The sequence below is a fragment of the Mytilus californianus genome, unplaced genomic scaffold (assembly GCF_021869535.1).
Source record: "Mytilus californianus isolate M0D057914Y unplaced genomic scaffold, xbMytCali1.0.p SCAF_5, whole genome shotgun sequence".
Lineage (NCBI taxonomy): Eukaryota > Metazoa > Mollusca > Bivalvia > Mytilida > Mytilidae > Mytilus > Mytilus californianus.
In genome coordinates, this window is record NW_026262701.1 from 97,084,105 (window position 1) to 97,108,458 (window position 24,354).

At 32.3% G+C, this 24,354-nt stretch overlaps 1 protein-coding gene across 8 annotated transcripts in view; it reads right to left on the reverse strand.

The window, feature by feature from the left end:
- Positions 1–24,354, reverse strand: part of LOC127700332 (sushi, von Willebrand factor type A, EGF and pentraxin domain-containing protein 1-like) — a 98,944-nt gene that overhangs the window by 45,072 nt on the left and 29,518 nt on the right. For 6 of the 8 annotated variants that reach the window (XM_052203746.1, XM_052203744.1, XM_052203748.1 and 3 more), the window contains 21 exons: positions 23,767–23,965; positions 23,317–23,489; positions 21,995–22,346; positions 21,396–21,566; positions 20,652–20,834; positions 19,212–19,367; positions 18,617–18,742; positions 18,148–18,339; positions 17,691–17,885; positions 17,011–17,199; positions 13,962–14,342; positions 13,374–13,613; positions 11,928–12,173; positions 11,342–11,542; positions 10,600–10,826; positions 9,836–10,100; positions 9,119–9,277; positions 8,306–8,461; positions 5,025–5,192; positions 4,573–4,656; positions 2,373–2,489 (listed from right to left, as the gene is read on the reverse strand). In XM_052203746.1, the coding sequence (XP_052059706.1) occupies positions 2,373–2,489; positions 4,573–4,656; positions 5,025–5,192; positions 8,306–8,461; positions 9,119–9,277; positions 9,836–10,100; positions 10,600–10,826; positions 11,342–11,542; positions 11,928–12,173; positions 13,374–13,613; positions 13,962–14,342; positions 17,011–17,199; positions 17,691–17,885; positions 18,148–18,339; positions 18,617–18,742; positions 19,212–19,367; positions 20,652–20,834; positions 21,396–21,566; positions 21,995–22,346; positions 23,317–23,489; positions 23,767–23,965 (4,180 nt within the window). The other 2 variants (XM_052203749.1, XM_052203751.1) reach the window with 2 other exon arrangements.

Genomic DNA, 24,354 nt, shown 5'->3' on the forward strand with positions numbered 1-24,354 from the left:
TTATCAGCTATCAACAAACACAGTAGCATACACATTCTTTTTACATATATCGTTTAATTCATGAAAACATCCCTGAATAATTAAAAGAAACAAATTTATTACATAGTTTGCAATGAAATACTTTAATTTCCCAGTAAGAGAAAAACTGATAATTTCACTCCTCTGATGTCATACAACAATAAGTGTTATCAAGATGTTGTCATTGATGTTGCATCAAAACAAACTTTCAACTTTTAGAAAAAGATATAGATTTCAGCATTTTCTACTTTATTTACATTAAATGCCAATGTAATAAAAAAAAAGAACTAATCCAAGAATTCAAATATTCAAATATTGATACGCACATTAGTGAATGTTTGGTCCCTGTTTAAATATTTTCAGCATTTGAATTCTTGGATTAGTTATTCTATAAATATTATTAATGCATAAATACTTTTAAAAGTATACATAAAAATTACATTCCTATATGTTTATTTTGACAAAAAGAGAGCCAAATCAATTCAAAATTTAACACTAAAAGAATTCTATAAAGTTCAATGAAAGATTGATATCTTTATGAAAAAAAGACTTTTTTTACAGTTATGAAATGTGCAAATATAGATTAGGCTGGGTGCAAAATCACCTTAATAAGATAAAATAAAAAAATAAAAACTTTTAACTTAAAGCTCATCCATCTACAAACATTAAATCAAATATCTATTACCAGTAAGGTACTACATCTTTCATTTTATTTCCTAATTGTGAATGTTTTAATCAAAACAAAACAGACTTTCCTCTAAGTAAATAAATGTTATTTAGTGAAACAATACTGTGATTTTTCAGACATTTATATCAAAGATATAGTGCAAAAAACAAACAGGAGTGAAAAGGGTTACTGTTAAGTGGCTAAATTTCGTAGGATTTAAATTTCGTGATTTCAAGTGCTGATCCTTTTACACTTTTTTAATATAGCGTTTATTTGGTCCCTGATTCTGATTCTCTTCAAAGATCTAACTTATGCTTGGGGATAATTTCGCAATTTGATCTTAATCGCAAAATTGACAAAAATTAATCTCCGTGAAAATTTCCCACTTTACAGTATTACAACAGTATGATTTGATGTCATATCTAACATATCTAGTCTAGTGTTCATATCATTCATGCCTTAGAAAAGTTGGAATAGATGCAATAAGAATAAAATACCTGAGCCTACAGCAGCTTTTTGGAGGAAGGATATGTATATATATTTAATTTATCTTTAAACAGGATATATATGAAAGTTGAAATAGAGATGGGAAATTGATGGGTTCAGAGTTCAAACTGCTAAGAATGTATTGTTAACACAATGCATGGTGCATCATACAAAATACCACTGCAAATATTTACACATATCTATCATGTTCTTATAACTTTATAAACTTTTGAATAACTTGATAAATTAATCTTTGAGCAGGGGGTATTGTTCTTAACCCTAACCCAACCTGCAGCAACTGATTTTATTAATTTTTCTCCCCAAAATCTAAACAAATAATTTTTTTTTTTTACTTTTTTCACAAATTTTGCATAAGGATATTTTTAATTACACGGCTAAATTTGGAAAATCCTTTGCAGAAATTTTCATTTTCATTGTTTTACTAAATTTCTTTCTGGATACTATCAAAATGTATTTGGTCTTGAATTCAATACACATGAAAGTTTCCATTTATTTTTATACCTCAAAGCTTTCTGCAAATTTTACTTTATAGAATATATGGCTACTTTCTACAATCTGATCAATGATATGTCATATATTGTGTTATCAATACTATAAACCTACCACCAATTTTTCCTCCAATAACTGCAACACATGTCAAACATAACTTATTATAAAATACATCATCTATTTGTTGTTGTTTTTGTTTCGAACTTCTACACAGACCTATACTTAATACTAACTTAACAAATATAGTAAAAAAACAATAATATTATCCTTATCATGGTGTGAATTCTAGTTTAGTATATTCTTCCTCGTTGATAAACAATAGTATTAACATGGAATAGTTGAAAAATCTTTTTTTTGAAGACATACTAATGTTATAAAAAAAATTCTTATAAATCATCTTTTTCATTTTGCCCATATTGAATCATCAACATTTCTGAGAATAAAATTCATTGCACAAAGACAATATCGAATCAAGATTCTTACTACAACAAACATGTCATTTATATCTATGATAAATTTACAATATTGCATTACCACATGATAAAATTTATAATATTACATGGCCACACACTAAAATTTACAATATTGCATTGCCACACGATAAAATATACGATATTGCATTGCCACACAATAAAATTTACAATATTGCATTACCAAAAGTTGATCATGCCTATAAAAATGACAAACTTACTGCTGGTACAAGTACATGTAAAGGTAAGTACGCCGGTCTTTGTACACTGTCCTCCATTATAACATGGCTGACTATCACAGGGGTTGATCTCATTCTCACATGTTGGACCAGTATAACCTAGAACAAATAGTAAATAAATTATTGATAAAAAGACTTGTCTCAAAGAATACAATTGTTCTAAAAATAAGATTGTACTTCTAAAAAATAACACTGATCCGTTTAAACCCTTCTGGTTCTTATGTCCATCTTTGAGCATTCAATGTTAGAAACATGTAATACACTGTGTAGTTCAATCACACATGTGTGAATTTCTGATTCCAATGGGATACCTGTATTACATAGCCTAAAGATAAACTGCACATTACACATGCATATTCTGGGTTGTCTTTAAAGGACTCATTCAAACCAATAATTAAACTTTGAATAGTATTTCAAGTTTTAAATCTAACCACAACCTTGCAATAATTTATTTAAGAATTAAAAGCAATTACATCATCTTTTTCAATGAATAAATTGATCATCTTAAAACATTTCATACTATGCACTGTACTCAATATATGTAATATCGGAGTTTCCTTTTATCTCTGGAAACCACTCAGAATCTATTTAATGGTATACTCATTCTTCTGCCTATAAATGGTTTTGATATACAGACAGGAATCACAGTGTGTTAATAAGATCAACAACTAACCTTGTAGACATGTACAGTAGTAATCATGGTTCAGGACTTGACATGTTCCTTGTGAATAAGATCAACAACTAACCTTGTGAACATGTACAGTAGTAATCATGGTTCAGGACTTGACATGTTCCTTGTGAATAAGATCAACAACTAACCTTGTAGACATGTACAGTAGTAATCATGGTTAAGGACTTGACATGTTCCTTGTGAATAAGATCAACAACTAACCTTGTGGACATGTACAGTAGTAATCATGGTTAAGGACTTGACATTTTCCTTGTGAAAAAGACCAACAACTAACCTTGTGAACATGTACAGTAGTAATCATGGTTCAGGACTTGACATGTTCCTTGTGAATAAGATCAACAACTAACCTTGTAGACATGTACAGTAGTAATCATGGTTAAGGACCAACAACTAACCTTGTGGACATGTACAGTAGTAATCATGGTTAAGGACTTGACATGTTCCTTGTGAATAAGACCAACAACTAACCTTGTGAACATGTACAGTAGTAATCATGGTTCAGGACTTGACATGTTCCTTGTGAATAAGATCAACAACTAACCTTGTAGACATGTACAGTAGTAATCATGGTTTAGGACTTGACATGTTCCTTGTGAATAAGATCAACAACTAACCTTGTGGACATGTACAGTAGTAATCATGGTTAAGGACTTGACATGTTCCTTGTGAATAAGATCAACAACTAACCTTGTGGACATGTACAGTAGTAATCATGGTTAAGGACTTCACATGTTCCTTGTGAATAAGATCAACAACTAACCTTGTGGACATGTACAGTAGTAATCATGGTTCAGGACTTGACATGTTCCTTTGTGAATAAGATCAACAACTAACCTTGTGGACATGTACAGTAATAATCATGGTTAAGGACTTGACATGTGCCTTGTTAATAAGATCAACAACTAACCTTGTGGACATGTACAGTAGTAATTATGGTTAAAGACTTGACATGTTCCTTGTAAATAAGATCAACAACTAACCTTGTGGACATGTACAGTAGTAATCATGGTTAAGGACTTGACATGTTCCTTGTGAATAAGATCAACAACTAACCTTGTAGACATGTACAGTAGTAATCATGGTTCAGGACTTGACATGTTCCTTGTGAATAAGATCAACAACTAACCTTGTGAACATGTACAGTAGTAATCATGGTTCAGGACTTGACATGTTCCTTGTGAATAAGATCAACAACTAACCTTGTAGACATGTACAGTAGTAATCATGGTTAAGGACTTGACATGTTCCTTGTGAATAAGATCAACAACTAACATTGTGGACATGTACAGTATTAATCATGGTTAAGGACTTGACATGTTCTTTGTGAATAAGATCAACAACTAACATTGTGGACATGTACAGTAGTAATCATGGTTCAGGACTTGACATGTTCCTTGTGAATAAGATCAACAACTAACCTTGTAGACATGTACAGTAGTAATCATGGTTAAGGACTTGACATGTTCCTTGCGAATAAGATCAACAACTAACCTTGTGGACATGTACAGTAGTAATCATGGTTCAGGACTTGACATGTTCCTCCATTCTGACAAATACCTGTACAGATTGAAGCAACTGAAATAGGAAATAAAACAATTAAACAAATTATTGAACATTTGTTTAATACTTACTTCTCAAAACTTTTTGAGTCATTATATTTCCTTTTTTTATTTCACAATTGGTCTTTCAAATCAACCTGGTAGTATCTTAAGTTTCTTACAAATCTTCTTTTGTCATTTATTTGATATTTTTTTATTATTTGGTAAAATCCTGTATATTTCTACCAAAGAATTTTCATATTATAAAATACACTTTTGATTTCTGAAAATCAACCAGTATAGCATGTGTTACAGGATTTCATACATATTGAAAAAGAAACATTTATCATGCAATGAGTAAAAATCAGACGGGTATTTATGATGAACAGTTACCAAACTACTTACAACCACTGACACAATCAACTGGTGAAATCTTGCCTTCCGCCAATGTGATCTGACTACCTGAACACTCCAAACACTGCATCTGGCCAGGTTGGGCCTGGTAAAAGTTCCTTGGACAAGCTGTACAGGTCTCTAAACCATTATATGAGTAATAACCAGCTGGACATGGACCTTTAAATAAAATAAGAACTATGATCTCATCTGTGATTTATGCATCAGTTATCATATATATAGTTAACAAGAGTGCACACACTGAAATGTCTAGCCTTCTTTACTAACCATTGATTTCATGTTGATAGTCCTAAATACAAAGCTTTACTACAAGTAACACATAAACTTAACATGATCCAAGAAAATGAGGTCAAGGTCAGATAAACCAAACGAGAAATACATATACACCTTACAATCATTCAATAAACCAAACAAAGTTGACCTATTGCTTATTGTTTCTAAGAAACAGTCTTAAACAAGAAAACTTAACATTGACCAATGAACCATGAAAATGAGGTCAAGGTCAGATGAACCATGCCAGACAGACATGTACACCTTACAATCAATTTAGGCATTAAATATAGTTGACCTATTGCTTATAGTATCTAAGAAACAAACTTAACCATGAAAACTTAACATTGACCAATGAACCATGAAAATGAGGTCAAGGTCAGGTGATACCTACCAGACAGACATATACACCTTACAATCCTTCCATACATCAAATATAGTTGATCTATTGCTTATAGTTGAAGAAAAACAGACCAAAACACAAAAACTTAACACTGAGAAATGAACTGTGAAAATGAGGTCAAGGTCAAATAAAACCTGTGAGACTGACATGTACATCATAAAATATTTCCATACACCAAATATAGCTGAACTATTGCATATAGTATTAGAAAAAAAGACCAAAACTCAAAAAACTTAACTTTGACCACTGAACCATGAAAATGAGATCAAGGTCAGATGACACCTGCCAGCTAGACATGTACACCTTACAATCATTCCATACACAAAATATAGTAGACCTATTGCATACAGTATAAGAAAAACAGACCAAAACACAAAAACTTAACTATAACCACTGAACCATGAAAAAGAGGTCAAGGTCAGATGACACCTGCCAGTTGGACATGTTCACCTTACAGTCCTTCCATACACCGAATATACTAGACCTATTGCTTATAGTATCTGAGATTATACTTGACCACCAAAACTTAACCTTGTTCACTGATCCATGAAATGAGGTTGAGGTCAAGTGAAAACTGTCTGACAGGCATGAGGACCTTGCAAGGTACGCACATACCAAATATAGTTATCCTATTAATTATAATAAGAAAGAATTTAACATTACAAAAAATCTGAACTTTTTTTTCAAGTAGTCACTGAACCAGGAAAATGAGGTCAAGGACATTGGACTTGTGACTGACGGAAACTTCGTAACATGAGGAATCCATATACAAAGTATGAAGCATTCAGATCTTCCACCTTCTAAAATATAAAGCTTTTAAGAAGTTAGCTTACGCCGCCGCCGCCGCCGCCGGATCACTATCCCTATGTCGAGCTTTCTGCAACAAAAGTCGCAGGCTCGACAAAATGATCAATTACACTAATTACCATTACACAGTTTTTGAAATGTAATTAATTAAATTACAATTACTTTACTAAAGTAATTAATTAAATTACACATTACATTTTATCATATTTTTTTTAAACATTGTTTACAATATATATCATGTATATATAGCATGTGTAAAATGTTCATGTAAGCTTACAACATAGTTTTAGCATTGCATTTGATCATCAACAACATAGTTTTAGTATTGCATTTGATCATCATAAGAAGTTTTAATGTTTTGTCATTTAGTCTACATTTCTCTGGTCGGAAACACTTTGTTTGGACAAGAGCTGATGTGGCCAGTATTGCTAGATCATAAGATGTGTTGATAGAAGAGGGAATGTGTTCCTATCAACTTGCCAATAAATTAAGGGGTATTTTGACAACTCAGAAATGAAGTCATTTAATTCAACATAATATAAATAAAAAAATTATAAATAAATTAAAAATGTCTTCATGTTTTTTTACTTTACAAATATTCAAAGTATGCTTGTCACAATATTGAAACTATTTTTTAGTACAAACAGTGTGTAATGTCTAAATATCAGCACTATTTTGTTAATTAGATAAAAAAAACATATGTGAGTTCGTGGTCTAGTGGTTAAGACCGATGGCTACAGTGCTGAAGGTCCCGAGTTTGATTCTCACTGGGGGTGCTAAAAATATCAGTACATCAGAAGGGTGATTTTCACCCTCTCACACACATCTCTGGTACCCAGACCGGAGTTTAAACTAGAATGGGTACTATGGGGGCCTCGGTTGGTCAAAGTTGTTCCAGATTTTGACCTGGAGATCAATCTGCTGATATCTCTTCGGTTTGTCTGTTCCCGCCGAGCAGCCTGGTGGTTCTCTCCGAGTACTTCGGCTTCCTCCACCATAATAACAGATCCACCCGGTGTCCTAACACTCCCTGGTGTTGGGTTGGGGAATGTCCTTGTAAATATTGAACATTGTAAATACGTTAGTGACACATCTCCATTAATCCTGATAGGGAGTGTACACGGATTGCACTGTACCCTCGCAGCTCTCGAGGGGTGCTCCGTAAACGGAGGGATCTAATACATACATACATACATACATACATGTAATAGTGGTATTGTCCCTAGGCTGTTTTATTACACATTTTAATCTGATTAATTGCTGTTTGTTTTTACAGCTGATAATTTTTATTTCTATAATCCTTTTGTGTATACTAATTTGACAAAATGATTTTGTGTAGTGATTTAAAATTCTAAATGAACTGTCTAAGAAAGAGTTACACATTTGTTTGACCATAAATACATGTATTGATGGAATGTATATATACATGTTATCAATCTATTTAGTTAAAGATTTTTCTTAAAAACTGAACAACACTAATATATGATTCTCACATCTTTTAACGTTATAAGACTATTAAGCAAACATTTCTGTATGTCAATTAAATATTATATTACCATAATTTCTTATCATTAACACCATAAAAGTACATGTAATTAAAATGTAATTCAAAAGTAATTTAGCATTACACGCTTTTTTCATTGTAATTAATTAAATTACCATTACATGTAATTAAAAAAATGCTCAATACATTACATTCAGTTACATGGAAAATTATAATGCATTACACTTAATTACCATTACATTTTCAATTACCCCATCCCTGACTATAAGACACAAAAGACAATCTTACTTTTACAATCTGATTCTGTAGATTTGCCAACTCCAATAGTTTTCTTGCCACTAGGACATGATGTACAAGATTGGCCGTTAGAAGAATATGAATCAGCAGCACACTGGTAGCATGGAGCTTGTCCATTGGTTGATATAAAACCATTAGGACAGGTAACTGAAATGTAGAGCAAGGTATATTATTAAAAATATAACACAAAGTTAAAAGTAAACAAATTCAAACTTTTTAAAATACAAGAAGACCTTTGTATATTCTAAATGACATTTAATTTTATCAGGTTTTGTATTTTCATACCCCTGATGAAGATATCAAAAAGTTTAACAATCTCTAAAATTCTCTGTAGAAAAAAATATTACTGTAAAACAGACATGGGATCACAAATTAGCAAGTTTTGAAAATCTTTTTAATATTCTGGAGAAAAAAAGACCCTATAAATTTCAGATTTATACCTCTGGAATAAATGAAATTCTTTTATATACATGAAAAGATTATATTATTTATAACTCCTGAAACCACATACCAAAAATAATATTCTTATTTATCTAATATTGTAATTACAGTACTTTTTTATTCATAAATTCTATAAGACAGGCAAGACAAATTTTAAAGTTCTAATATAAATCAGTTTAAAAATCAGCGTCAATTTCTAAAACAATAAAAAGATGTCAGAAAAATATTTGATGAGGTTAATTATGTTTGCCCCTTACTGAAGTTCTAAAAATGATGCTTCAGATCTTATCTATCTACCATTTCATATTATTCATAATTGCAATAGATTACTTTTATTATGATGTACTATAAAGTGTGACTTACGATAGCAATCAGTCTGTCTGGTCAACCCTGTCTTTCTACTATTGGTTCCTGATGGACAGGCATCACAGCTATCACGGTTTGTTGTGGCCAGATAAAATCCAAAAGTACATTCTAAACACTGACGCTTTTCACTGGAATAGTGTCCAAGGGCACAGTCAACTAAAGGTAAACAAATACATATAAATTGTATGAATATCTGCTAAAATGTGGATCTGAAATATGTAATACATATAGAATAATGGCATTTTTGTTTTTGACACTGACTTTATCAGCAAGAATATCAAACGAGCCTGCAAAGGCGAGCTGATATTTGAAGCTGATGAAGTCAGTATCAAAAAATAAAATGCCATTATTCTTTTTCTCTGCAATTTGTCTTAACTGTATGTTTTTTTGGTTGAGAATATGAAGTAAAATGAAATATAAGTAAAACTGCTTTTACGCGTAAAAAAAGTTTGGATAGTTGTTCGGTCGTATAAATGAAGTCCCTTGCATTTCCATGGGACGCAGATGGACTTGAGCATGTGACGTTGCTGCACTGATACATGACATCACTGACTAACATTTTCGAGTATAAAGTCCTGTCCACAATCTTAAAAATGATAGGCAGTAAGATCAAAGGAAAAATGTACAAATTGCAGATAAACTGAAATATAAAGTATAACTTTTGATTCCAAAATTACTGTTTGCTCATACTTGATTGAATGAATATAAACTTACAGCAAACTGACTTTGATTCTGCTGAGACATACTGAACTCCAGCATTTGTTGTACACACAAAATAATTCTTCAGCACTCGGTCATAGGTCACAGAAGCAGAGGACACAGTCGGGCAGGATCCAGAGGCTGATAATTGTAAAATGGGAGCTAACTCTGACTGCTTGTTGACAAAAGCATTAGAGATTAAGTTTGCACAGGATGTATAGGCAGTATCCACATAATCAGCAGGTGTCATATCAAAAGTGAAAGTAGCATAAACAATTCCCTGAAATTATAAAGACAAATAATCTGGAGGTTTCTAGTCAAATTTGAAAACAGCATAAATGGCTTCCTTACCTTCTGGTATGAACATTCTAGTTTTGTAATGAACAGCATGAAATAGTAATCCCCAAATAATAAATAGAGGAAAAAGAAAGACTTTATTAAAAGTAGTTCTGCTAATAGGAATGTTCTTTTAAACCTTATATGATATAATTTACCATAATACATTAGTGAGAACATAACAGAGTGTATTAGATGTCACATCATTTAGCTCATTGTGGTGCCATATGGAGAGAGTAACACAACTGATATCACTGTAAAATACAAAGATCTGTGCTAAAAATAATTTTCCCATGTAAAATCTTAAAAATTACTTCATTAAGAATAAGTCTTTTTTTTATTCTTACTTATAATTTACACTTTCCGTATATTTTAATCTGAACAATGTAATGTGACTTGGCTATGAGATACCACGAAAGCTAATTTAACCAGTGTATACTTACATTACTATATTCTACCCCTAATCTGGACACAAGGGTGTCAACAGGAGATGATATTGTTATTGCATAAGCTGGCTGAGAGTTACGACACATGTTCTGTAAGTTAGTGGCCATACTGTTCCACTGGTTCTGGAGCTGTGATTGATAGATACTTGTACAACCAGGATCTGTCAGGATACCAGTTCCGTAACGTAAAACAAATGACTGTCTATAGTATGCTGGGTTTCTTGCTGTAATTAGAATAAAAATTCAAGGTTTATTAACTTATTCGTGATAAACAAGACAACTCTATTGGGGGAAAAGAGAGAGCTATAATCTTTAAATTATCTTCAAATTAGCAAGCTTCAAGACTGACACATCAGAAACACTAGGAAGTAATAAATAGTGTTGTCATTTACATCCCTGAATATTTTCCAATAGAATATTATCCCACATAGCACAACCTATGCTTTAAATACATCTATCCTTTAGATACCAATGGCAATACAACCTAGTAGCATGTGATCTAGTTTCTATATTTGAAAACATTCCTCTCTCTATACAATAAATACAGTACATTTTTTTTTGTAGGTTGTCCATTCTCTACATAAGGAAATACTCCTTTACTGTAGAAAAGCTACCTGTACAAGATGGTAGACATATGTTCCTGTTTAAATATGTGAAAAAATCCGCCTCAGTCCAATATATACATGTACAAGTTATGTGTAGATGATAGAAAACATCCCCTTTTCAATACAAAACATACCTATACAAGCTGAAGGATATGTGCTCCAGTCATTATTTGTAAAGCAGCTGGAAGATATACTGTTTGTGTTGATACTGTCAGAGAAGTAATACCCTGAGTTACATGTAAATGTACAGTCGTATCCAGTGTTCCCTGCCTTAGCTGTACATATCTTCTGTGCATTTTCTGCATTGATCAACCATGTCTGACATTTGTTTTGTACTGTAAGATAATGTTTTACTGTTGTAATTTTGGTACTAAATATAAAGAAACATTGTGTATATGCGTAAAACATAAATTTATAAGTAAGCTTTTACGAGATGTTCTACTATAAATCTATTAATGATTCCTTATTTATTTCAATTTTGAATTCTAAATTATCATGGAAGTTCATATTCTAAAATTTTACCTTAAAAATATTTATCCAAATTCAAACTTGATCTGTGTTTGGTGGTAATAGGCATTGTGTATAAGTTTCATACATTTGGTTGAGGCAAGCAGAAATAAATTTTGGGACGTACGGACAATCAAGGATAAAACTTATATGCCCCCTCCACCACAGCATGGGCATAAAAACCCAACAAAAATGTGAATTGATAATTTTTACCTGTAGTATAAACCTGAACAGTACATGACTGTGTATTTAATGCAGCATCTATTGCTGTAAGTGTGATCATTCTGACTCTACCAACATCATTATAAGTGAGAGTAAATATTCCAGAATTAGCAGTTACTTGTGCCCCACTCTCTACGTTCGTGACCAAATCCTTGGGATCTATTCGGATGGTACTGGACTGTGATGTAATGACATAAGCTGAAGGTGTGGAACAAGTTATTGTAGGTGGAATTTGGTCTGAAAACATAAATTCAAAATTATTCAAAGTATAATGATACAAAATATTGGAGGAAGAACATTCTATTCTAATTAACAATTTTCTCTTTCGTCTTTGGGAGTTGCATTACTGGGTTACACACTTAGTGTCATTAACAATGCATTTATTTTCATCAATATCAATAACAAAAGCAAACCCTATTTATCCGTCATAAGTTTGTCTCACACTATTCTAAACAGAAGTTATTAGTACATCCTGTGAGCAAAGCAAGTCTACACAGCATCGGGAAGTATCTTTCCATTCTCAATCATTTGTCAATCAAAAATATCTGCAATCTGGTTCCTCTTTAAAACTATTTTAGTGTATCTTATATATAATTTGCAAAGTGTGGTTATATAATTCTGTAAAAATTAAGGAATGCAATTCAATTTATTGATATATAAACAAAGGCAACAGTAGTATACCGCCGTTCGAAATTCATAAATCTACCGAGAGAAAAAAACAAATCCGTGTCACAAACCAAAACTGAGGGAAACACATCAAATACAAGAGGAGAACTACGACACAACAGAAACACAACATTAAAATGTAACTCACACAGAAACGAACTATAATATAACAATGGCCATTTTCCTGACTTGGTACAGGACATTTTATATCATCCTCTGTATACAGTGTATGAATGCAACATAAAACTTGGGGGGTGTAAGAGGACATTTTGGGTACCACATGTACTGACCTGGCCTGTGTTTCACAAAACATCTTACAACTAAAATTTCTTAATAGAAAAAACAAAGGTTATGGAATATCCATCCATGACACAAAATCAGTACATGCACAGCAAAAAACCAGTACGAGTAGCTCAAGACTAATGTTAGTTGTAAGATTTTTTGTAAAGCACCAGGCCTGTAGCTTTTCATACATATTTTCTTACTGTTGCTAACATCAGCAGTGTATATAATAAGTTAGCTACCACATGAACAGTAGATACTTATCCTTTATTTGTATACTAAAAGTACAAGTTCCTTCATTATTATTGCCGTCTTTAGCTGTATATGTCACCACTATGGAGTTAGGTACCACATGAGCAGGCCTGTAGTTATTTACCTTTTTATTTGTATATTAAAACTACAAGTTCCTTCATTATCATTGTTGTCTTTGGCTGTATATGTCAATACTATGGAGTTAGGTACCACATGTGCAGGCCTGTAGTTACTTACCTTTTATTTGTATATTAAAACTACAAGTTCCTTCATTATTATTGCCGTCTGTAGCTGTATAGGTCACTACTATGGAGTTAGGTACCACATGTGTTGGCCTGTAGTTAGCAGGGACAGTGGTCACCGATTGGACAAACCCAGACTGGTCAGTAGCAGTAGGAACAGCATGATTTGGTGCTTTGTACAATTCTACTGAGAGGTCAGATGTAATACAATTCAGAAAAGTGGGTTTTGTAATATCTGAAAAAAAAGGTTAAATTAGCATGAAAAACATGCTTTGAATATCCTTAAACAAACAATAAACTTATGAGGCAATTCTAAACATATAATTACATTACATAGATGTTTTATCCAATTCCTTAATGTTTGTGGATTTCTAAACTGTTTCTAGACTTTTTCTTTTTCAATTTATTTCATGAAACTTGTCATTTTTGTTCGTGTAAATAAAACAATTTTTCGAAACAAAATTGCATTTTCATTCTGTTGAATTTCTGCTTTTTTCCATTTCCAGTCTCTCTGAAATCTGCTCCTATTCATATGTTTATTTTAGAAAGACTTGATATTTGCCATGAAAAAGTATATACTCACCAACACATGAAGGTGGAGTTGAGGGAATCCACTGCACAGTATTTCCTACTGCCTGACATCTGAGTGGAGTAGAGAACGAGGGGGCATAACCAGTTCTTGTACACTGATAAGTTACTTCTGTACCAATTTCATAGGAGGTGGCTACCTGTGTAGCATCTGGTGGGGTGCCTGGATCCTTACATAGGGGACTGATACACCGTAAATCACCATAGTCCCATCGTCCATCTACACCACATCTGATAACTGTGTCCCCACTAGAACTGGTTCCTGCTAGTTGGTAGCTCCCTGAACAGCTGAATATAAAACTACAGCCATACACTGTACAGGTATTGGAAAAAGGGTTACTTCCAGATATAGATGTAGTAGTACCACAATCAACAGCTAAAATAGAAAACAGCAGAAATTATTCATTTCTTTGGTGTTTGCACATTATATAGGTTAAATACACAAAAAACAGTAACTAAAACTTCAAAATAAATCATCTGTGGTAGTCCATAATTCATGTGTAAAATCAGAAACTGCAGTACTACCATTATAGCCATTGCAGGTGTTTGCAGTGGTCTAAAATCAACTCAAATTTACAATGATTTTTGTACTAAGTGTAGTTTGTTTCCTAAAGTCATGAGTACAATAAGTTAGTACTTGTTTTTACCTAAGTAGTAAATTGGGACCACACTTTGTTGAATTGGAACAAATGCAGCGATTTAAATATATATTTTTTGTGACAACTTGGGTACATATCAACTATGGACTTCTTCTATGTAAATGAAGCATGTAATGACAACATTCACAATACTTATTATTATAAAGATGACTGAAAATACAGTGTTTACCAAAAAGAAGTACTTATTGGGCTTGCTTTGAAATTTCCCAAGAAAGAGTTTATAACTAAGGCTGGGCTGAGTTGATATGCCTAAACAATCATACAAACAAGAAATGAGCTGTCAAGTTGATAGCAAACCAGGTTTCTTTATTTTGAAAGTAACCATTGTTGAACTTAAAAGGCCAGCTAGTACAATGAAATTGATGTATTTTAATGTATGATGTATGGTAAAAAGTATTTACTGAACAGTTCAAGTTATTGTACAGAAACAACATTAAGTGCCATTTTCCAATCTATGTATAAAGGACCATAACTCTAGAATAGTAAATGTGAAAATCCTCAATATTGAAGTTGATCTCCATTTTGTTATGAGTAACATCATATTAAAATTTGAGAAACATTGTTGAACTGTTCATAAGTTATTGCATGTATAACAGTTGGCAGCCACCAGTCCGCATACTTAGCCATTTTAATAACTGGATTTTTCCTTTGGAAAATCATCTGGAAAAATTAACCAGGAAAAATGAATATTTTTCAAACAGTATTGTAACCTATGAACTGGAATTTTAACTAATTTTATCCTCATTCCAACTTATCATTGCAATGTATATAACCTCCAACTGAATAATATTGTTTGATATCTGTTTAATAGGTACAGTAACTTGGAGCATGACATACAATCTTATCTGGACAATGCATATTATCTCTGACTGTACCATAACGTTTGGTATCTGTTTTATAGGTACAGTAATTTGAAGCATGACATACAATCTTACCTGGACAATGCATATTATCTCTGACTGTACCATAACGTTTGGTATCTGTTTTATAGGTACAGTAATTTGGAGCATGACATACAATCTTACCTGGACAATGCATATTATCTCTGACTGTACCATAACGTTTGGTATCTGGTTTATAGGTACAGTAACTTGGAGCATGACATACAATCTTATCTGGACAATGCATATTATCTCCAACTATACCATAACGTTTGGTATCTGTTTTATAGGTACAGTAATTTGGAGCATGACATACAATCTTACCTGGACAATGCATATTATCTCTGACTGTACCATAACGTTTGGTATCTGGTTTATAGGTACAGTAATTTGGAGCATGACATACAATCTTACCTGGACAATGCATATTATCTCCAACTGTACCATAACGTTTGGTATCTGTTTTATAGGTACAGTAATTTGGAGCATGACATACAATCTTACCTGGACAATGCATATTATCTCCAACTGTACCATAACGTTTGGTATCTGTTTTATAGGTACCGTAGAAAGGCTTGTATAGTTCGCACTGGTACATAGTCCGCACCCCCTTCTCCCCATGAAATTTTAGGTAAAAAAACTTTTTGTAACTGTTAGAAAAGGTCTAATGAAACTCCGGTAATTTCAAATCCTGTGCGGTCGTTTGCGGTTTTTTCTTGGAAAAACCTGTTTTCCATCATCAAACTGAAGCTGAAACTGCTTGTAAATGATTCTAGAACGCTTCATGATTGTTAAAATAAGTTTAATTCACTTAAAAAACTATTTAGAAACTTGTGTATGTTTAAACAGGAAGTTTAAAAAGCACGTGTAAAAGAAGAAATTAACCGGTGAGAGTCGAAATCCGTACATAACAGATATCACTATAATACGACTTTGAAAGTAAAACAGTTCCATCCTTTTGTAAAACAGTCTTTAATATATCTATCACATTAATGTTTGAAGGGTCTTAAGCTAATACAAACCATATTAGTTAGTATGAAACACCAAAACGGAACGAACAATAACCGATTACGTTTTGTAGTTTACAAATTCTTAGCTGGTTTACGGTTGTCTTTTTCACTATGTTTGTATCGTTTCAATCAAGCAGATACCAGTTTATTTCAACCAATGCATTGAAAAGAAACGATAAATTTGTAATGAAAGGTTTAGTTTTTATATTTATCAGTATTAATTTGATATTGAATAGAAATAACTTATTAATATGGATGAGTTAAAATTATTAGTTTGAAAAATGATAAGAGCGCCCTCTACAATATAAATAACAAAGATGGCGGAACGTAAACAAACCACCTCGCCTGCGAAATTGAAATTTTTCTCTTATTTCTTGCTTATTGTACTCTATAGTCCGCACCCCTTCTGGAAGGTCCAATTTTGGAAAATAAAACCGCGGACTATACAAGCCTTTCTACGGTACAGTAATTTGGAGCATGACATACAATCTTACCTGGACAATGCATATTATCTCCGACTGTACCGTAACGTTTGGTATCTGGTTTATAAGAACAATATCTCCTCAGTGTCACACCAGTGCTGTTAGTAGGATCGCACTGGAGAGTATAAGCACTATTGTAGTTAATACTGCCAGTAGGTGTGGTGTTACTATCGGCAACTACATCCAGAAAACATGAGGCCGCTACAAACAGAAAATATTATAATAGTTGCATCATTAATAGGTCATAATAGTTTGAAAATTTTCATTAAGCAAACAATTAAATTGCTGTAAATTCAGAAATTTTTGCAAGGTTTCAATTTTTGTGAAAATAGCGATGAGATAGGTGTCACAAAATTAAAAACCGTGATAGAATAATTTGTATGCATCATTTCCTGAAATCGCAATATATAAAGTCCCATTTGTGTCAATTGTCTAACAATCACAATAATGACAATAATAAAAGCAGGCACTATTTTATGAATTTACAGTATGTTATCAAAATTTCAAAATAAAAATATTTTGAGCATGATAACATTAAGAATTCGAGCTCTTTGTTAAGTTATATAGATGTTGATTACAATTTACAGGATAGCTTTTCTTTGTAATAATTCTAGCAAACTTTCAATTGTCAAAATTATAATCATTCAATCAATTTGAAATTTCTCATTACATCTGATCGTCAATCTACTTACATGTACATGTAGGTATAGCTGGATTCCATGTGCCATCTCCCTGACAAGATACAGTTGTTGTGGCAGAATTAGATCCAGAAACAACATACCCAACATCACATAAATACTGCACCGAGTCACCCTGGGTAAAGGTCAATTGTAATGTCAGTGATCTTCCATGACCTATTGTCTGGCTAGGCATTGGACATTGTTTTACTGAAAATATCAAATATATGTCACAACAAAATGGGGTAAAAATCAAAAATATTTGAATAAAGCAAAGTGCTTGATATGTTATATACAAAATTAGATAATTATTCAGCACAAAACAAATCTTCATTAGAAATGGACTTTTTTCATTTTATAGAGTTGTTAACTGGTAGCTTTTTTAAAAGTCCAGTCATGTGTTGCATGAAAAATTCCATTCAAACTACAATCTAATCCCAAGTCTTTGTTTTCAGTCACATATATTACTTACACACACAAGAATGACCAATGTGATAAGAGTGCCATGGTGACCTCCCATCTTCTCCTGCTTGTAGGTTTAATCCTTGGAATCCATTGTATGTATAAAGGTCATATCCATAGTTACAGGTGCAGTTGTAGGATCCTTCAACATCAACACAGCTGTGGTCACAATATCCATTGTTATAGGCACATTCATCAATATCTACAATAGAAAAATAAAAAGAAGTTAATAATTTGTCATTATTTCACCAAATAAAAAAATCGGTTATAGAACTCGAAATATTGCCGCTTCAAAATTTTAGTATTAAATTTGTAGATTCAATTCTCTGATGCAGTTCTGATATTTCAGTTCCCCTTTTCAAATTCCACTCACAAACTGTTGCCTAAATCTGCCTCATGTCCAACATCAATTTATGGCAGATTTTGTATCAAATAGTCCACACAATTCTTATTCAGCCCCCTTCCCAATGTTTACTTACCTTCACAGATAGTAGGATTGGTAGAAGACAGTTTGTATCCACTGTTACATGTACAATAGTATCCACCAGAATAGTCTACACAGTTCTGATTACATGTGGCAGTCCCTGCTGTACATTCATCAACATCTAGAAAATAAAAAGATTTCCTTTTAAAGACTACTGGACATCACTACTGGCCTATTTTAAGGCATTTGGGCATACAATGATTTCAGCATATTGTTAAAATGGAAAAATAGCTTGATATTATTGCGAACAAATAAATCTTAAGCACCCCCACCCCCCTTTTTCCCTCAACACACACACAAACTTGCAACAAAACCTCCTAAGAGCCTAGAAAGGAGCTAACAGTTCTAGACTTACCAATGTATTGCTATACCACTTATCCTAATGGTTTTCATATCATGTGTGTTACCAAATATATAAGAACCAACAAAATGATTTTGCTGATTAATTTGTTCTAATCCTGAACATACTGAAATATTTTCTGCAAAACAAAAATCAATAAAAAAGCTTACGACTTCCATTTCTAAAGTTATTCATCTCTACATGTATACATATATTTAAACAATCCATACATTATTTTTTGCTAACTTACTCTGACAGGTTGGAGGAGTCTGACCACATTTGTAGGGATTGGTCCCAGACACTTGAAATCCTGTGTTACAGTTGACCGTTACATCATCTCCCTGATTTAAAACACCACTAAAGACAACTGTACCATTGGTGATAAACTGAGGTGGACATCGAATATCTGAATAATAACGTACGATCAAGATTTGTTAGAAATTTTATTTTTAATGCAAAATAAAGTTATAGGTTTCAGTTCAAAGTTTTTTTTCTCACAGAGTGAGAAGAATGAGAAGCGTAATTTACTGTGGATTCATTTATTTTTGCGGATTGAAGAAAACTTGCATTTTGATGAATATTCGATTTTGTGGTTGTGCCAAAGTCTGCATACATTCATATAGAAAATTTGTAATTTGTTGAACATTTGAAATTCATGCTTTCATGTACCATTGAAATCCACAAAAATTGGTATCAAATGTATAATTATGTATCCAAAAAAGCCTTCATTTGAGAATCTGTACATGACATATTTGCATAACACAAGGAAATTTACAAAAAAGTCTTGTTTATTTGAACGAAAGTTTCAACAGTAATATTTCTGTGTTTATGGAGAATATATCTTAAGATAGATTCATGGTATACCGCCATCTTGGATTGTACAATCGCAGTACACAATCGGTCTAGATCTTTGCCCAAATCTGCAAATTTGGAGACAGATAGGCAATTTATAGGTTAGACTTTTATTTAATGAAAGAAAACTTGGTGATTTATTGCTTTATTCAAAATGTTTAAATAAATACCAAATAATTGTGTTTTTGGAATCATTTTTTCAGCTTGGCCATTTAAGGGGAGATAACTCTTTTAGTAAAAAATGTATACTGGACTGATAGGGAAATTCTAATTGTAGCAAGAAAACTAGTTCAGTGACACCATTTTTTCTTTTTATTTTCTTAAAGCATATTATAAAACCTATCTTCTCATATTTTATTTCAAAATTCTATCTCATAGATTTCTTTTTATGCACAAAAATGTGTTTTTTCATGAACAATCTAAGCAAATTTGCGCAATTTCGTACAACCCATAGCTTGAAAAATAGCACGGTGACCCATACTTTTTATAATATTTTTGGAAAGAGCATAGAAAAATCTTTATTTTGGCAAAGTATAAAAAAATTCTATCTGAGGAAATATATACCTATGATCTACCTTAAGTGCAAATTAATAAAACGTTTTACATTGAATTGTGATACACAAGCTTTAGGTCTAAAAATAGCCCTTACATTCTTGTTTTTTGTTATTGCATCATCAAATTCATGCTTGGCCTCTTTCGATGAAATAGATGAAAGGTAGTTTATCTATGAAAATATAGAAATTAAAAACAAATTTCTTAATGCAAATTTTAAAAAAATCAATCAATTGACAATGAATCAACTGAAAATCTTTTAAATACAGAATCAAACTTCACATACTCTGACATCTTGGTGTAGTGCCTGACCATGCTCCATTTTTACATTCAATCCTAGATGGACCAATCAGCTCATAGTTTTGGTCACATGAGTATGATAATATACTGCCATGTGATGTTCCATCTCCTTTAATAATATCCCTACGACCAGATGTAACGGATAAAGATTGGGCACTGCAGGAATTGGCTGAAAATACAAATCATATTGTAATATAATTCAACAAAATATAAATATATACATATTCATTTCATTGAATATGTTTATAAATCAATATATTAAATAATGATATCTACCTGAATATGCTTGAAATATTTGGATGCTAAGCAAATAATAATTAATCACATTATCTTCATACTTATTTTTATTTTTAAAGTAATAAATCAAAATTGAAATTAAAGTTAAAACATATTGGTAGTATAAGAATCATCCAATGAATATTTCAAATTTTCTATTTCTTCTAGTTTGACAAACTAATTTGACAACTGTTTTCCTTGTGCAGTAATATATGAGGAAATTTAAATTCCTGGATTGGAATCTATGAAAATGTTCTTTTTTAATCATTTAACCGTTTCTGCCTTTGATATAGCAAACCTTATTTGGTTTATTACTCTAATGGGTGTGTCTTACCACCCACAAACATTAACACCTAGTCTAGTTTAATATTTCTTTAATTCCAATGATTTTAATAAAGAATCAGTAAGTGTATTTTCTAAATTTTGCCTAAAAAGTCATCTTTTATATTTTTACCTGTGCAAGTAGGAGATGCCTCCCATAAACTGTTACTCTGGCAGCTGATGGTTCCTGTTGGAGGAGTGAACCCTGGGTTACATGCATACATCACCTGGTTCCCTCCAAACAATCCAGTAGATGATAGTACATAACCATTTTCTATTGTTGGTACCTTACCACAAAATGCCTCTACAATATAAAAAATCGGTTGTGATTCACACTTTTGCTATGAAATTAATGGATCTGAATGATTGTCTGTTTTGCAATTTTTAACAAAATCAACTTTTTACTTCCCTGTTTTTGCTGAACTTTTTCTTTTTACTTGTTTGTTTTCATTTATACTTTTGTACACCATATTTCTTGATTAGAGAATTAATCTTACCACGTTCTAAGCAATGAAGTTGGAAACTTAGTTAATTTTTATAACAAACAATATTGATGCAACAGTATGAGAGGACATATCTGAATAAAACAGAATTCATAATAACAAATTTATTGTCAAATTCAATTAAATTTAAAATGTGAAATTCAGATTTTGCTATTATGCATGAATATCTTTCACAAAGAAGAAGGGTTCTTCTTATTCAAAGGCTACATTGTCTGTCAAAAATACTTACGTGAACAAACTGGGACAGTTTTATCATACTCCCCATCAGGCTGACAAGTCAGTGCAACATGTGCTTCCCCTGCATAAGGAGCCTGGAACGTGTATCCTGTGTTACAGTTTACTATCATGATATCACCATCAATGATCGAAGTCCTTGATGGAGTAACAGTGTACGATTGGTCTGACAATAAACTACAACCTGTTGTATATGTGGCTCTAAATCCAGCACGATTCCCGACAGCACTGGTGGTAAACTTCAAAGCTAGCTGTCCTGTTGTGGACACCATTGGAGGAGGTTTGCTTCCAGAATAACCATTACCTGAGTGTATTGGTGAACCCTGATCATCATCTCCTAACCATGCCTGAAAAGTGAATAATGTTAAATGTCAATTCTAAATCCACTCAGTGACTACTATGGGAAACAAACTCTCAGTGCCTGTGTTTATGTCCATTTTTGTTTAAATCTGACTAAATCAGAATCTTATCTCAATAAGGCACCTACTCAAAGTTTTGTTTAGCTAAACATTCAGGCTGCATGTTACATCAAGGATAATTATAAATGTCATAATTTATTTTTTTTAACTGTTTTTGTCATGAAAGGTTAAGTCTCCAAATACATTTGAAATGCATTGTGCATTAAATCATCCTTTTTAGCTGATCTTTCTGGGCTATAAACATTTATACTAAATGTGTTATAAAACTCAATCCAAAAGAACAGTTTTCTGACCCCCCCCCCCCCCCCCCCCAGAACACATTGTAACTGTTCAACATCAATAACTACAATAATTTTCTATTTCAAGAGCAAAGATTATTCAGGTTTTCTTTACATGGCAATATAAACCTTTGATATAATTTTTATAGAAACCCAGCAAGAAATGTAAGAGCTTACAATAAAGTTTTCTATATAATTCACATTTATAAGTGGCATAACTAGCATCTTGTAGATGACCTATCTGCTTGCACAAAATTTTCCATGTAATAACTACAGCAGCAATGATCTTTTATGAATGAAATCCTTGGCACTCTTTGTCTTATAATAATTAAACTAGTCCACCCTCAAAGACCTAACCATGAAAAATTTTTGAATTCTCAAGAATCCTATTCATTTATAAACTACATCATTAGTGATCTCACCTGTAGATAATCAATTCCATTTTCTACATCATACTCATTTATAAACTACATCATTAGTAATCTCACCTGTAGATAATCCATTCCATTTTCTACATCATACTCATTTATAAACTACATCATTAGTAATCTCACCTGTAGATAATCCATTCCATTTTCTACATCGTACTCATTTATAAATTACATCATTAGTAATCTCACCTGTAGATAATCCATTCCATTTTCTACATCGTACTCATTAAACTGCAGTCTCAGCTGTCTTTTGTTGACTGATGTTATAGACCAGAAACATTGCAGGACTCCAGGATAATTAACCACACCAAATCCAGGAGTAAAAATTGTACCTGCGTTACTCTTTATCTCAAAATTGCACCCTGAAAAATACACGATCAATCAATTTTCTATAAGTAATATGTGTATATGATTTTAAAAGAACATATGCCCATCATTTAAATTCAACTATCTTCATTAAGATTAATTTGTATTTTTATAAAAGTATATGCACCTATTTTATATAAAACTATGAAACATAGAACTAAAACCACAAAAGAAACAACTAGTTTTACATATTTCACTATTTCCAATATAAATCATATTATCTGGTAAATAAGGCACCTCATATAGATTTATATTCACAAGTTAACAACCTACCTTCCCGATATGCCAGTAAAACACCTCTACACTTCAAGTGTTCCTTTAACTTCATGTAGATATACATTCTATTTCCTGTTGATAAGATTACCTCCCCTGATTTACTACTAGAGGTCAAGGTCTTAAGAGTAGGTGTGACTGGGTTATTGCCATCCTTTAGAACAACTGTATCAGATCCACAGAGTTGTATGTCTTTTACCTAAAATTCAACAGAAAAACACATTAAATAAAGTGTCCAACTTGTGAAAATATGTTACCTGCTCTATAGGGTCTTCTAGTAGGATACCCTCCCCCTCTTAGGTCACAAGATCGTTTAAAAATTGCTTCAGGTCACAAGAACACGTTTTAGCAAATTTGAAAAGGTCACAGGTACTTTTAAATAACACATCAGGTCCCAAGATCTCCTGACAACCCAAACAAGGTCACAGGTTGATTTTACCATGTTCGAGCCACCTATATGTTTGTCAAAACAAAAATGTCAAAATCAGCTTTAGCGTCAATATCTTTGTGCATTGATACAAATATCCAGCTTTCAGGAAAAAATAACATGTAATGATGAGGTTTATTTGGAATCCTAAATATTATAAA